The sequence below is a fragment of the Pristiophorus japonicus genome, chromosome 21 (assembly GCF_044704955.1).
Source record: "Pristiophorus japonicus isolate sPriJap1 chromosome 21, sPriJap1.hap1, whole genome shotgun sequence".
NCBI lineage: Eukaryota > Metazoa > Chordata > Chondrichthyes > Pristiophoridae > Pristiophorus > Pristiophorus japonicus.
Window position 1 is genome coordinate 87842656 of NC_091997.1, and position 17079 is coordinate 87859734.

The 17079-nt window shown below is 47.3% G+C and overlaps 1 protein-coding gene across 6 annotated transcripts in view; it reads right to left on the bottom strand.

The window, feature by feature from the left end:
* LOC139234171 (annexin A2-like) overlaps positions 1-17079 on the bottom strand; it is a 138361-nt gene that overhangs the window by 63192 nt on the left and 58090 nt on the right. For all 6 annotated transcript variants that reach the window (XM_070865198.1, XM_070865201.1, XM_070865199.1 and 3 more), the window contains 2 exons: positions 7761-7845; positions 501-551 (listed from right to left, as the gene is read on the bottom strand). In XM_070865198.1, the coding sequence (XP_070721299.1) occupies positions 501-551; positions 7761-7845 (136 nt within the window). The remainder of the gene's footprint in view (positions 1-500; positions 552-7760; positions 7846-17079) is intronic.

Consider the following 17079-nt stretch of genomic DNA (forward strand, 5'->3'; position numbering starts at 1 on the left):
TTTTGAAGTGTAGTCACTGTTGTAATGTGGGAAACGCGGCAGCCAATTTGTGCACAGCAAGCTCCCACAAACAGCAATGTGATAATGGCCAGATAATCTGTTTTTTTGTTATGTTGATTGAGGGATAAATATTGTCCAGGGCACCGGCGATAACTCCCCTGCTCTTCTTCAAAACAGTGCCATGGGATCTGTTACATCCATCTGAGAGAGCAGATGGGGCCTTGGTTTAACGTCTCATCCGAAAGACGGCACCTCCGACAGTGCAGCACTCCCTCAGCACTGCACTGGAATGTCAGCCCAGATTTATGTGCTCAGGTTCCTGGAGTGGGACTTAAACCCACAACCTTCGGACTCCGAGGCGAGTGTGCTGCCCACTGAGCCACGACTTGATGAAGTGTTAGGAAAAAAATAAGAAAAATAATTGTAAACACCCAGGGTGTCAAAAGCATTTCATCAAGAAATTACTCAAAAAAGGTGCATATTACATGCACAGTACTCACCTTGAAACTTTTTTCAGTATATGGTGAAGGATATTCAATGAATTTACAGGACTGTGAATATAAAGAGAAGGAATAGTGTCAAAACCACAACTAGAATAAAGAGAGGTAATTGAAAACTAATGTAATGTAGACAAGTTTGTCTCATCAGTAATGTTCTTCAGTCAGTGAAACTCAAAGTACAGGAAGACACTGCCTCGATGATCAACACCTTCGTAACCAGGAAGCTTTCACTTCCACGAGGCAGTACCACCAGCTGCGTAGACAAAGAATCAGGACAAGTCAGGACAAAGAAAAATATCTTGGCTCAGCAAATTTTCAAGGTGCAACCACAGCACATGGTAGCAGTTGCAAAGGCAAATAAAATGGTGTATAAAAAGGTGTGTGCGCGAGCATGTATATTTGTGTATGCACGCGTATGCGGGTGTGTGCGTGCGTGAGGGAGTGTAAGCGTGAGCGTGTGTACATGTGTGCGTAAGCATGAGCGCGCGTGCGTAAGTGTGAGCGTGCATGTGTAAGTGTGAGCGTGTGTAAGTATGTGTTTGAGCATGAGCAGGTGTCTCCAGACTGTGTGAGTGAGAGCACAAACTTAAGCATATTTGTGTCACGGGAACGTGCGTCCTTCTCTCCAAGTTTAATTGTCTTGTTCCTATATTATGCCCTTAATAGAGGACTTTTGAAGAGGAGTTGAGGTTATGAGTAACATCCTATACTTTTATTCTGTACATTTATTAAACAGTGAATGCTGTTTACACCAAGAGGAGGCGATAGTTTTGTGTTTGACGGAGTGAGTAGCAGTCGCTCTTATTGTTGGCACAGAGTCTGTCACAAAGCTGGGAATGTCCAAGCATCATGCTAGCTCCCTGACACCAACAGGCTCAGAATATAGATACAGACAGGGCCATCAATCCACAAACCTGCAGCTCCCCACTCACAGCAAGAAAACCACCCAAGGGTTTTGTCTCTGCCACTCAAACCTGGATCACTTTGGGCTTGAAGGAGAAATTACTGACATCATTCTTAAATTTGCCTTTTACTAGTTTGAACTCATCTGAACGAGATTTTTGTCCCGCTGACAAAGTTTGCCTTGAAGGAGTGCTCTGCATTTACACTTTCTATTCTAATCTTGCATCGTTTGTGACACAAAAGTGGAGTCGTTTGTGTGCGCTTTCTCCACGATTCTTAAATTTAAAAAGCGGTGCCTGGAAACTCCACAGGGGGTCACAGGGCTCAGAGGGCTGGAAATTGCCCTCCGTCCCAGATAATTCGAATTAAATCATGAATTACTGACAGGACAGATGGGGCGGAGATTGGAGGGAACGTCGGCCATTTTGTGTACAAAAGTGAACGGGGGGAGGGGGGCAGAAGGCGGCCGGTGTCATTTAGCGATATCCCTCCCCTTCAGTTACAGAGCAGGGACACTGCAAGGCCCAGCGGTGCCTCCTTGGCACCCACTGAGCCAGCAGGGAGGGCATCGGCCGGGCCAGCAGCTGCCATTGCTAGGCCGACTGCCGAGTCGGTCAACAGTCAAAACAAAATGGCAGCCGCGGCAGTGCGGTGCGTCCTCCCCCTTTGGGCGAAGCGTCAGCGGCACCAACCGGTGGCGGCTGCGCTCCTGCGGGGCGCAAAAGGGTCCGGCGGCGGTCGGTAAGGGGTCAGCGCACGGCCGACAACGGGTCGGAGCGCCAGGCGGGGCGGAAACACGGCGGAGACCCGTTTCTGTTGCCCCCCCGGTCGGAAAGGAATTTCCGTCCCATTACCGCCTTAGAAAAAAGGGGATATTTCAGCCCCCCGCCCCGCCGAGTGTTTGCAAGACACCAGCAGATAGCTCCAGCGAATTCCGGGACCAGGTTCAATAAATGACCGCTCTCAGAACATCTCCGGCACCTACATACTGGGAGAGCACTGACTACTCTCCTGGCACTGTATGAAGTAAGGGAAAAGGTCAGCCACGACAATGCTATCTGACACGTGTAAACAGTCACCAAGCACACACAAGTGTAACATAAGAAACATAAGAAATAGGAGCAGGAGTAGGCCATACGGCCCCTCGAGCCTGCTCCGCCATTTAGTACGATCATGGCTGATCCGATAATGGACTCAGCTCCACTTCCATGCTCGCTCTCCATAATCCCTTATCCCCTTATCGGTTAAGAAACTGTCTATCTCTGTCTTAAATATATTCAATGTCCCAGCTTCCACAGCTCTCTGAGGCAGCGAATTCCACAGATTTACAACCCTATGAGAGAAGAAATTCCTCCTCATCTCAGTTTTAAATGGGTGACCCCTTATTCTAAGATCGTGCCCTCTGGTTCGAGTCTCCCCTCAGTGGAAACATCCTCTCTGCATCCACCTTGTCAAGCCCCCTCATAATCTTATACATTTCGATAAGATCACCTCTCATTCTTCTGAATTCCAATGAATCCCAACCTCCTCAACGTTTCCTCATAAGTCAACCCCCTCATCTCCGGAATCAACCTAATGAACCTTCTCTGAACTGCCTCCAAAGCAAGTACATCCTTTCGTAAATATGGAAACCAAAACTGCACGCAGTATTCCAGGTGTGGCCTCACCAATACCCTGTAAAGCTGTAGCAAGACTTCCCTGCTTTTATACTCCATCCCCTTTGCAATAAAGGCCAACAAATAACAAATGAAATTATTTGTAGAACTTTGATAGAACCGAGGGCTTGCTAGTCCAGTAACATGGTTTTCGCCTCTCCCAGGAGATCACATGGCTCCGGTTGGGGTGGAGTGTAGAATGTTTCAGTATAAGGGATGTCGCAGTTGTGGTGAGACGGACTGGTTGGGCTGGGTGCTCTTAGCCTTTCCGTCATTGTTCATAGGTTTATATGTAACCTTTAGGGCTGCTGACCAAGGGCCGTGTGGCTCTTTGTCGGCCGGTGCGGACGTGATGGGCCGAAATGGCGGCCTTCTGCGCTGTAAATTTCTATGTTTCTATGACCACTACACTACCGTACCTAGACCTGGCGAGTGATGGGTTAACCAACACCTCCAGGGCTCTTCCAGCTTCCAGCAGGTCCAGTCCCACCGATACTTGACACCTGTCACTATTTTATCTTCAATATGCAATACCTTTGCATTTCTCCAAACTCAACTTTATTTGGCATTGATCGGCCCAAGTGTGCAACGTGTTAACCGTCTTTGTAAGATTGTGGTGGCCTCCTTTGAGTCCACTGTCTCCTCTCCCTCCCTCTCTCCCATCGTGGGTGCATGCGATTTCAAAAAATCACTTCTGCTCAATTTTATGGGGACCCCTCCCTGATTTTTTCATATTTATTTCATTGGCCTGCTAGTAACTTTTTGTGAATTCTAATCTCTAAACATGAAAAGTTGTAAAGAAGCAGGATTCTATGGGGATGCGTGTATTTCTCCCCTTGCACCAATATATTGGCCACAAAAGACTGCACTGTACACGAGCTGAGGCTCTCTGTAGTATATAGTACCAAATCATGTCGGATCACAAACAAACTAGTAGATTAAACAAGTCATGAAAGAACTGCAACAACTATCACATGTAAATCCCACTTACTAACTTTGGAATACCTCACAAGCTACTTCACACAAGCAGAAAGAAAATGAATGCGAAACCACAAAATGAGATCAGAGGGCCCCAAGGGATTTAGGGAGGGAGCGCCAGAGAGTGAGATAATGTTAACTGAAGGCGCGGCCACCAATGGAGAAAATTTAACATTTTCATTTTCTCGTTCAAATTCCTTCATGGCCTCGCCCCTCCCCATCTCTGTAACCTCCTCCAGCCCGATAACCCTCCGCGCTCTCTGCATTCCTCTATCTCTGGCATCTTGTCATTGCACCACCATTGGCGATGGGCCTTCAGCCTTCTTGGCCCTTGGCTCTGGAATTCCCTGACCAAACCTATCTGCCTCTCCATCTCTCGCTCTCTTCCTTCAGCTAGCTCCCGCCCATTTTTGTCTGATTTCACTTCTGTGATGCGTCTTGGGACACATGTTAAAGACATTATATAAATGCAAGTTGTTGTTGTTGATGTAAAGAGGCTATATAAATGCAAGTTATTGTTGTTGTCGTCGAGGCTATATAAATTGTTATAAAGACGCTATATAAATGCAAGTTGTTGAGATGCTTAAGAGTGCAGAATCAGAGGAATGGAAAGTTTAGGTGGGAGGGGTTGTAGGACGGGAGGAGGTTACAGAGATAGGGAGGGGCGAGGCCAGAGAGGGATTTAAACACAAGGATGAGATTTTTGAATTTGAGCCGTTACGGGATCGGGATCCGATATAGGTCAACACCACAAGGGTGTTCGATGAGAGGGTCTTTGTGTGGATACGGGCAGCGGCATCTTGGATGAGCTAAAGTTCAGTGTGGGCGGAGGATGGGAGGCCAGCCAGGACAGCACTGGAATAGTCGAGTCTGAAGATGACAAAAGAGGATGAGGGACTCAGCAGCAGATGGGCTAAGGCAGGGTCGAAGGTGGGTGATATTACAGAGGTGAAAGTAAATAGCTTTTATTTAAATAGTGCCTTTAACGTAGTAAAACGTCCCAACAGTGTTACAGACAAACAAATAAATTTGACACCAAGCCACAGAAGAAATTAAGGCAGATGATCAAAAGCTTGTTCAAAGAGGGAGATTTTAATGAGCGTCTTAAAAGGAGGAAAGAGAGGCGGAGAGGTTTAGGGAGGGAGTTCCAGAGCTTCGGGCCCAGGCAACAGAAGGCACGGCCACCGATGGTTGAGCAGTTATAATGAGGGATGTTCAAGAGGGCAGAATTTGAGGAGCGCAGACATCTTGTGGGGTTGTGGGGCTGGAGGAGATTACAGAGATAGGGAGGGACAAGTCCATGGAGTAATTTGTAAACAAGGATGAGAATTTTGAGATCGAGGCGTTGTTTAACTGGGAGCCAAGGTAGGTCAGAAAGCACAGGAGTGATGGGTGATCTTGACTTGGTGCGGGTTAGTACATGGGCTGCTGAGTTTTGGATGACTTCAAGTTTACGTAGTGTGGAATTTGGGAGGCCGGCCAGGCGTGGGTTGGAGTAGTCAAGTCTAGAGGTAACAAAGGCATGGATGAGGGTTTCAGCAGCAGAAGAGCTGAGGCAGGGGTGGAGGTGGGCACTGTTATGGAGGTGGAAAAAGGCGGTTTTAGTTATGCCGCAGATATGTGGCTGGAAATTCATTTCAGAGAGTCTTTGATAGAATATGGGTTGAGAGCCCAGGTCAACCTGGAACAGGATACAGAGGTTGAAAGCAGTCTGGTTGAGCCCGAGACAGTGAGCAGGCCAGGAGATGTCGCTGATGACATGGGTACAAAGATGGTTGGTGGTAGGGTGGGGGGGGAAAGAGATGATCGCTTTGATCTTCTCACTGTTTACCTGAAGAAAATTGTGGAACATCCAAGGCTGGATGTCGGGCCTGCATTCTCACAGCAAAGAGCCAGTGGAGGGGGCGATAAGATAGAGCTGGGCGGGATCAGCGTACATGTCGAGGTTGCAAGCAGGCTGGTTTAGCCTGGAAGACGGGCCAGGACAGGAGATGGAGTTGATAGCACGGGTGCAACGATGGTGGTGGAGGTTAGGGTGGCTGCGGGGAGGCCAGTTGATGGTAGAAGCTGACCCGGTGTCTGTGGACAATGGCAGCCTGGGCAGCAGGCAGATGAGGAAGAGCAGGGGCCCAGGATGAACCAGTGGGAGAGTGCAAAGGCGATGGTGCAGGGATTGGCAAGAGATGCTCTGGCTGCAAGGTTCTGGCTCAAGATCCACGAGAATGTATCAAGGCTGAGAGGGTTTGATTATGAGAAGTGGATGCATAGCGTTGAGTTTAGAAAATGGATTCGAAAGAGCAGATTACAGAGAGACAATTTCCTCTGGTGGGAAATCAAGAATGAGGACGACATCATTTTAAAATCAAGAGCCAGATCGATCGGGAATGAAATTAGGAAGCACTTTTCACACGAATCTACAACGCTCTCTGGGAGAACTGGAACTTTCGAGATTAAGCTGGATAGATTTTTGTTGGGTAAGGGTGTCAAGGGATATAAGAACATCAGAAATAGGAGCAGGAGTCGACCACCTGGCCCCTAGAGCCTGCTCCGCCAATCAATACGATCTTGGCTGATCTGATCATGGACTCAGCTCCACTTTCCTGCCTGCTCCCCGTAATCCTTTACTCCCTTATCGCTCAAACATCTGTCTATCTCCACCTTAAATATATTCAATGACCCAGCCTCCACAGCTCTCTGGGGCAGAGAATTCCACAGATTTACAACCCTCTGAGTGAAGAAATTCCTCCTCATCTCAGTTTTAAATGGGCGGCCCCTCATTCTGAGACTATGTCACCTAGTTCTAGTTTGCCCTCTGAGTGGAAACATCCTCTCTGCATCCAGCTTGTCGAGCCCCCTCAGTATCTTATACGTTCGATAAGATCACCTCTTATTCTTCTCTGAACTATGAAGCAAAGGTGGATAAATGGAGTTGAGATGTGGGTCAGCCATGATGGAATTGAATGGTGAAGCAGGTTTCAGGAGCAGAATGGCCTCCTCCTGTTCCTATGTTCCTAATTGGAACTGTAATTGGAAACAAGAGTCGTATCAAGCTGGACAGCAGATGAGAGACGCAGAAGGAGGACACTTTGTTCCAACGCGGTAAAGGTGCAAAGAGGCCAACAAATTGCATTTATATAGCGCCTTCTGAGATTCTGAGGGGGCTTGACAGGTTAGATGCAGAGAGGATGTTTCCCCTTGTGGGGGGATCTAGAACTAGGGGGCATCGTTTCAGAATAAGGGGTCGCCCATTTAAAACGGAAATGCGGAGGAATTTCTTCTCTCAGAGGGTCGTGAGTCTTTGGAATTCTCTGCCCCAGAGAGCTGTGGAGGCTGGGTCATTGAATATATTTAAGGTCAAGATAGACAGATTTCTCAACAATAAGGGAGTCAAGGGTTATGGGAAGCAGGCAGGGAAGTGGAGCTGAGGCCAGGATCAGATCAGCCATGATCTTATTGAATGGCGGATCTGGCTAGAGGGGCCAAATGGCCGACTTCTGCTCCTATTTCTTATGTTTCTCATGGTTCTTTAACATAGTAAAAATATCACACACTACAGTCCCAGGCACAGAGAATGTCATGTGACTTGGGTTAGGGGTATTGTGGTGCTGTGCAGGGGCTGAAACCCGATGAGGGATTCAAATAGGGAGAAGCAGGAGAGATGAACGTGGATTTGGGAGGTAGCAACTAACACGTGAAACATCTGGAACACCGCACATTCACTTACTTGAAAGTTCCAAATTTTTCTCCAATTAATGCTGCAGGGAACTGGTCGATCCAAATCAGCTTTGACGTAAAGACATCAATGTGGCCTGTCAATAGAAAAAGATGGTTAGTTAGGCATCTGAAAAAGTAACTGCAACAGGATGTCAAATTTTTCCTTTGGGTTTTACAGCGTTTCCCAGAATTCTTTCCATTTAGCTTCAACAAAACGCAGTTCCTAAAACCAAATGTGAATCTGTACATTAACCAGAATCGAGGGAAAAGAAAAATCTCCTGATGTTCCAAAGTGCTTTATAGCCAATGTATTTTCAAGTGCAGGTGCTGTTATTTAGCTAAATATGGCAATAATTTTGCAAACAGTAAGGACCCACAAACAGTAACTGAATGAATGGCCAATTATTCTTTCACGGGATGTGGCCGTCGCTGGCAAGGCCGGTATTTATTGCGCATCCTTAATTGCCTCTTGAGAAGGTGGTGGTGAGCCGCCTTCTTGAACCGCTGCAGTCCGTGTGGTGAAGGTGCTCCCACAGTGCTGTTAGAGAGGAAGTTCCAGGATTGTGACCCAGCGACGATGAAGGAACGGCCGATATATTTCCAAGTCAGGATGGTGTGTGACTTGGAGGGGAACGTGGAGGTGGTGGTGTTCCCATGCACCTGCTGCCCTTGTCCTTCTAGGCGGTAGAGGTCGTGGGTTTGGGAGGTGCTGCCGAAGAAGCAGTGCATCTTGCAGATAGTACACACTGCTTGGTGATGTTGGTTGAGGAAGGAATGATAACTAGGACAATGAGAATTTATGGCTTTTCTTAAAATAGTGCCATGGTTTTGGTTATGTCCACTTTAGCAGGTAAGTTGGTGCTTGGTTTAACATTACACCTGAAAGTGCACTCCCACATTCCTGTACTAAAGTGTCAGTCTAGATTATGGGATAGAGTGTCTGCTTTGGGCCAAATTGGTGATCAGGGCCTAAATTACGGCCATAATTGTGCTAGTTTTGAGAAATGCTTTTCCCCTCAAGTATCCGCTCAAACTCACTTGCAAATCACCAAACGCAAAATCTGCAGTGAACCAGTGCAGTCGGGCAGCTGCTTAAAATGTTTTAAAAAACTTTTGCTTTGGAAAGTATTCCTTGATATATTCAAGAGTGGTAACCTGGTGCAGTTTGATTAATACAGCTGATAATGGGTTTATTATAAAAAATTAAGCATTTTAAATCAGTGTCTGGTCTACCAGCTGTGAGTAACCTAATTTTAAATAACTGAAAATGATTTTTGTAATAACTATACAGAACCATTTTCTAGTTATCATCATCATAGGCAGTCCTTCAGTATCAAGGAAGACTTGCTTCCACTCCTGAAGTGAGTTTTTTGGTGGCTGAACAGTCCAATACGAGAGCCACAGTCCCTGTCACAAGTGGGACAGACAGTCATTGAGGGAAAGGGTGGGTGGGGAGTCTGGTTTGCCGCACGCTCTTTCCGCTGCCTGCGCTTGGTTTCTGCATGCTCTCGGCGTTGAGTCTCGAGGTGCTCAGTGCCCTCCCAGATGCACTTCCTCCACTTAGGGCCGTCTTTGGCCAGGGACTCCCAGGTGTCAGTGGGGATGTCACATTTTATCAGGGAGGCTTTGAGGGTGTCCTTGTAATGTTTCCGTTGCCCACCTAGAGCTCGCTTGCCATGAAGGAGCTCCGAGCAGAGCGCTTGCTTTGGGAGTCTCGTGTCTGGCATGCGGACGATGTGGCCTGTCCAGCGGAGCTGATCAAGTGTGGTCAGTGCTTCAATGCTGGGGATGTTAGCCTGGACGAGGATGCTAATGTTGGTGCGTCTGTCCTCCCAGGGGATTTGCGGAGACATCGTTGATAATATTTTGCCAGCGACTTGAGGTGTCTACTGTACATGGTCCATGTCTCTGAGCCATACAGGAGGGTGGGTATTCCTACAGCCCTGTAGACCATGAGCTTGGTGGCAGATTTTAAGGCCCGGTCTTCAAACACTCTTTTCCTCAGGCAGCCGAAGGATGCACTGGCCCACTGGAGGCGGTGTTGGATCTCATCGTCGTGCCTGCCCTTGTTGATAGGAGGCTCCCGAGATATGGGAAGTGGTCCAGGGCTGCACCGTGGATCTTGATGACTGGGGGGCAGTGCTCTGCGGTGAGGACAGGCTGGTGGAGGATCTTTGTCTTATGGATGTTTAGCGTAAGGCCCATGCTTTCGTACGCCTCAGTAAATACGTCGACTATGTCCTGCAGTGCAGCCTCTGTATGTGCGCAGACGCAGGCGTTGTCCGCGTACTGTAACTCAACGACAGAGATTGGGGTGGTCTTGGACCTGGCCTGGAGACGGCGCAGGTTGAATAGGTTCCCACTGGTTCTGTAGTTTAGTTCCACACCAGCGGGGAGTTTGCTGAGTGAGGTGGAGCATGGCAGCGCATGGCAGCGAGAAAGATTGAGAAGAGGGTTGGGGCGATGACGCAGCCCTGTTTGACCTCGGTCGGACGTGGATTGGGTCTGTGATGGATCCATTGGTCAGGATCACAGCCTGCATGTCGTCGAGGAGCATTCTAGTTATATTGGGGTACAGTCGTCAGGTCCTGAGCAAATTTTTAAAAAATATGCTCAAAAACCTTTAAAACGCGCTGTTGGTGTCCTTGCGTTCAAAAGTTCCAGCGTAATTTTTGGAGCCTCCTCGAAGGCCGGCAAATGAGCGCAATTAGCGGAAACAGGCCATGGTGATGAATTCACCCTGTGGCTTGGCCAGTTTTGCGGGCGTGGGCGGTTTCTGGTGCAATGATTCTTAAACTCATGCACAAGATCGCGGAAACTCAAGTTGTGCTGAACATAATTTGCGCTTAAAATTCCGCAATCTTTTGCGTTGGTTTGGCCGATTTCATAAGAACATAAGAAATAGGAGGAGCCGGCCATTTGTCCCCTCGAGCCTGCTCTGCCATTCAACAAGATCATGGCTGATCTTCGACCTCCAACTCCACTTTCCCGCCTGATCTCTGTATCCCTTGATCGCCCAAGACTCCAAATATCTATCGATCTCAGCCTTGAATATATTCAGAAACTCAGCATCCACAGCCCTCTGGGGCAAGATTTCCAAAGATTCACAACCCTCCGAGTGAAGAAATTCCTCCTCATCTCAGTCTTAAATGGCCGACCCCTTATCCTGAGACTGTGACCCCTGGTTCGAGACACTCCAACCGGGGGAAACAACCTCTCAGCATCTGCCCTGTCAATCCTCCTCATTTCGAACAAATTGGGCTGAAAAAAAACACCGCGACGGAGTGGAAACTCCAGGCAAGAGTATTTCAGTCCTGGAGTGGAGCTTGAACTGACAACCTTCTGAATCAGAGATGAGCATATTACCAATTAGGTAAAACTGACCTGAAGCTGTAACAAACCCGATTACAACGAACATACTACTCAGATAGCAGGGTTGGTTTGAACATTGAAATATTAATACTGTTACCAGTAATATATACAAACTGATACATGATCATTGGAATCTGTACGCAAACAGTCGCAGGATCGCCAGAATATTAACACTAATATACTAAAAGAAATGGAAGTTGGAGTATGGGAGACTAAGAGAGAGGAAAAAAGATTTAATACGAATATACTAAAAGCATTATGAATATAAACATAATCACTATTAATACTGTCTGCACTAACACTATAAAAGGAACACTTTAATTTAGCTTACTCACTTCCCATTTCTCCTATTCTCTCTCTGTCCCCATTCTCTTATCAGTTTAACTACTACTTTCAATTTATTTCTAAATAATGATTATTCCAACTGTTACATAAGTTCTTTACGATTGAAAAAGTAGTATTAAACATTTCACCTGCCTGTTTTTACTACATGATCAGGTTTCACTGTCCATTTTGGAAATGGGACCCACATCTTAAAGATGACCTGACTGCTTGTACACTGATTCCAAAGGGCAGTCTCTCACCACTTCAAGCAGTGCACTGATAGACACGGTGGAGGGATTTTCTTGTGTCAAAAGAGGAAATCATTATCTGGTTCGCAGCTGTAGCAGTTACACCCTGATGAAGTAACTTATTGGCAGAATATCAAGGGCTAAAGTTAAGCTAAATCTTAAAAAACGCCATTACTAATGCTAACCTTGCAAAGACAACGGTTACAAGGTTAGGGTCTTGCTTTGGCTATTCTTTTGAGTACAGCAGTCACTCCCATACACTGTCTGAACTGTGGGTGTCCCAACACTACCCAGTATCTATCTGTACAATGCTGTAACACAGAGGTGCAACAATCTTGCGATCGGAACTGGACATTCCTATCTTTGCACATGTGCCTCTTCAATCTCTCTGCAGGCAGACTGCAATTTGGCCAGGTAAGAATTATTAAGCTGCTTTATTTCACAGCGAGTGAACACAAAAGCAAGTTATGATCAGATTCACTATTGTTGAAACAGTACAGGTGGTCTCCACATGACATAACAATAAGCACACTAAGCTTCCCCACGTCAGTGGGTCATCTACCTTTGGCTTGATCAAAATAACTCTGAACTGCGCACCTGCAGTCTCCTCACAGTCCAGCCAGAACATTCTGTTTAAAACCTGACTTCAAATCCTTTGCTGGACCGCACTGCCTGGGTCTCTATCTCGAACACCCAGTGTGCACTGCCTGAATCAGAGACTCCCCAACACGAGTGGTGTGACTATCGAAGGCGGAGGCAGGCTACCGAATCGCTAATTGCTCATAGTCTTTGGGGAGAACAAGCTCCATTAGCATATTAACCACCGTATATCCAGGTGCTTCCTCCCTGCTACACTTGCGTAAATTTGCTTTAAAAACCCACCATTTAAAAGTAACTGTTTCCAAATCCTTTCGGTGAAAAAAATGATCAAAACATCTTAAAACATGAAAATGGTATTGTCGTACACAAGCCAAGTAACAACATTTGAAAGATTTGCATTTACAGCTATCACATCTGTCAGAAAACTGCGGAGCGACGCACAATGAATGTGTAGTGATGTAAATCATGTCCCCCTCCTTTTCAAAACTGCCATCCTCAAAAATCCCACTGTGACCCCTCTGTTCTTGCAAACGACCCACCCCTCCTGTCTCCCTCCCGTCTCCCTTCCCTCTCGAAAGTCTTTGAGCGTGTTGTCGCCTCCCAAATCCGTGCCCATCTTTCCTGCAACTTCGTGACTGAGTCGCTAGTTTTTGTCCCCTGTCACAGTACTGAAATACCTCTAATCAAAGTCACCAATGACATCCTGTGATTGAGGTGCATTCCCCCTCCCACCCCCACCTCATGGACCCTCGACAGCCTTTGACACACTATCCTCCTCCAATGCCTCGACTCCATTGGTTCCACTCTTCCTTATTCAATCACAGCTAAAGCAGTTCGAGCAATGGCTTCTATTCCCACACCGTTACCTCTGGAATTCCCCAAGAATCTATTCTTGGCCCTAATCTACACTCTGCCCCTTGGCAACAACATCCACAGAGATTAGGTCAGCTTCCACATAAACACTGACAGCCCGAACTCGACCTCATCCCTGACATTCCCAAGCCCCTGCACATTCCCAGGGCCTCGCCTGTTCCCAGGGCCCCGCCCATCCCTGACCCAGGGCCCCGCCCATTCCCAGGGCACTGCCCATCCCTGACCCAGGGCCCCGCCCATCCCTGATCCAGGACCCCGCCCATTCCTGACCCAGGGCCCCGCCCATTTCCAGGGCACTGCCCAATCCCAGAGCACTGCCCATTCCCTGACCCAGGGCCCCACCCATTCCTGGGCAACTGCCCAATCCTGACCCAGGGCCCCGCCAATTCCCAGGCACTGCCCATTCCTGACCCAGGGCCCCGCCCATTCCTGACCCAGGGCACCACTCATTCCCGACCCAGGGCACCACCCATTCCCAGGGTCCCGACCACATTACTGATGTGAATGGGACAGTATCACTTAAAGCCCAAGACCAAGTGAAACAAATGACAATCCTGTGCAGAGATGATTAGCTGACTGTCCACAAACTGCCCCCAGACACTCTTTGTACCAAACCGCACCAAACAACAAACTTAGAGACAATCCCATGATCATAAATAGCTGTCCAAGTTGTGTATCAAATAAACAGAAACTGGCAAACATTAATAAGAAACAAGTGGGGCATTGTTGCAATCTGTGAAATACGGGGGCTGGATTAGCCTCTCATCCACATTTACTGATCTATCCCACCAGAATATGTCTTATTGTTCTTGGTTTGTCTTTGATCCCTCTAAACCTGTCGACTCATCCTGGGGTTCAGCTGCACTGGCAATCCTCCAATCACTCCCCAAGCCGCCATTCATCCCGTGTGAGCCTAGACAACAACAACTTGTATTTGTATAGCGCCTTTAACGTAGTGAAACGTCCCAAGGTACTGCACAGGAGTATTATGCGATAAAAATTTGACACCGAGCCGCGTAAGTAGAAATTAGCGCAGGAAGCTTGGTCAAAGAGGGAGGTTTTAAGGAACGTCTTGAAGGAGGAAAGAGAGGTAGAGAGGCGGAGAGGTTTAGGGAGGGAGTTCCAGAGCTTGGGGCCCAGGCAACAGAAGGCACGGCCACCAATGCTTGAGTGATTATAATCAGGGATGCTCAAGAGGGCAGGATTAGAGGAGCGCAGACATCTCGGGGGGTTGTGGATTAGAAACTTGTCTGAAATAACGACATTTGAACTACTGTACATAGTTTTAACATGTTCATCGCACTTTTTAATTTACACTATGGGTAAGATTGAGATTTTTAAATCACCATCCTCACTGATGATGTGGGCTGGAGGAGATTACAGAGATAGGGAGGGGCAAGTTCCATGGAGGGATTTGAAAATAAGGATGAGAATTTTGAAATCGAGGCTTTGCTTAACTGGAAGCCAATGTAGGTCAGTGGGCACAGGGGTGATGGGTGAGCAGGACTAGGGATCCTTGATCCCATCAAATGCTGCCTTGATGTCAAGGGCAGTCACTCTCACCTCACCTCTGGAATTCAGCTCTTTTGTCCAAGGCTATAATGAGGTCTGGAGCCAGGCGGAACCCAAATTGGGCATCAGTTAGCAAGTTATTGGTGAGCAAGTGCCGCTTGATAGCACTGTCGATGACACCTTGCATCACTTTGCTGATGATTGAGAGTAGACTGATGGGGCGGTAATTGGCCGGATTGGATTTATCCTGCTTTTTGTGGACAGGACATACCTGGGCAGTTTTCCACATTGTTGGGTAGATGTTAGTGTTGTACCTGTACTGGGAATAGCTTGGTCAGAGGCACGGTTAATTCTGGAGCACAAGTCTTCAGCACGACAGCCGGGATGTTGTCGGGGCCCATAGCCTTTGCTGCATCCAGTGCATTCAGCCATTTCTTGATGTCACGTGGAGTGAATTGAATTGGCTGAAGACTGGCTTCAGCGATGGTGGGGACCTCAGGAGGAGGCTGATATGGATCATCCACTCAGCACTTCTGGCTGAAGGTGGTTGTAAAAGCTTCAGCTTTGTCTTTTGCACTCACGTGCTTGGCTCTGCCATCATTGAGGATGGGGATATTAGAAACATAGAAAATAGGTGCAGGAGTAGGCCATTCGGCCGTTCGAGCCTGCACCGCCATTCAATGACTTCATGGCTGAACATGCAACTTCAGTACCCCATTCCTGCTTTCTCGCCATAACCCTTGATCTCCCTAGTAGTAACGACTACATCTAACTCCCTTTTTGAATATATTTAGTGAATTGGCCTCAACAACTTTCTGTGGTAGATAATTCCACAGGTTCACCACTCTATGGGTGAAAAAGTTTCTCCTCATCTCGGTCCTAAATGGCTTACCCCTATCCTTAGACTGTGACCCCTGGTTTTGGACTTCCCCAACATTGGGAACATTCTTCCTGCATCTAACCTGTCTAAACCCGTCAGAATTTTAAACGTTTCTATGAGATCCCCTCTCATTCTTCTGAACTCCAGTGAATACAAGCCCAGTTGATCCAGTCTTTCTTGATATGTCAGTCCCGCCATCCCGGGAATCAGTCTGGTGAACCTTCGCTGCACTCCCTCAATAGCAAGAATGTCCTTCCTCAAGTTAGGAGACCAAAAATGTACACAATACTCCAGGTGTGGCCTCACCAAGGTCCTGTACAACTAAAGTAACACCTCCCTGCCCCGTACTCAAATCCCCTCGCTATGAAGGCCAACATGCCATTTGCTTTCTTAACCGCCTGCTGTACCTGCATGCCAACCTTCAATGACTGATGTACCATGACACCAGGTCTCGTTGCATCTCCCCTTTTCCTAATCTGTCACCATTCAGATGATAGTCTGTCTCTCTGTTTTTACCACCAAAGTGGATAACCTCACATTTATCCACATTATACTTCATCTGCCATGCATTTGCCCACTCACCTAACCTATCCAAGTCACTCTGCAGCCTCATAGCATCCTCCTCGCAGCTCACACTGCCACCCAACTTAGTGTCATCCGCAAATTTGGAGATACTACATTTAATCCCCTCGTCTAAATCATTAATGTACAATGTAAACAGCTGGGGCCCCAGCACAGAACCTTGCGGTACTCCACTAGTCACTACCTGCCATTCTGAAAAGTACCCATTTACTCCTACTCTTTGCTTCCTGTCTGCCAACCAGTTCTCAATCCACGTCAGCACACTACCCCCAATCCCATGTGCTTTAACTTTGCACATTAATCTCTTGTGTGGACCTTGTTGAAAGCCTTCTGAAAGTCCAAATACAGCACATCAACTGGTTCTCCCTTGTCCACTCTACTGGAAACATCCTCAAAAAATTCCAGAAGATTTGTCAAGTATAATTTCCCTTTCACAAATCCATGCTGACTATTCATAAGAAACATAAGAAATAGGAGCAGGAGTAGGCCACCTGGCCCCTTGAGCCTGCTCTGCCATTTAATAAGATCATGGCTGATCTGATCATGGACTCAGGTCCACTTCCCTGCCTGTTCCCCATGACCCTTTATTCCATCGCTCAAAAATCTGTCTATCTCCTCCTTAAATATATTCAATGACCCAGCTTCCGCAGCTCTCTGGGGCAGAGAATTCCATAGATTCACAACCCTGAGAGAAGAAATTGCTCCTCATCTCAGTTTTAAATGGGCGGCCCCTTATTCTGAGACTATGGGCTAAAAACTCCACTTCTGTGCTTATCGCCCAAAAATGGGCGTTATTTCCGGCGTGGGCGTTAAAAAAGGGTTTTCAGATCACCGGCTTCTCACCCATTCTCAAAACACCTAGTTTCCATTTTTGAAAATGGGCGTTACCATTAGCGATATCAAATGGGCGGTAGTGTTAAATTTTTTTGACCTCCTGC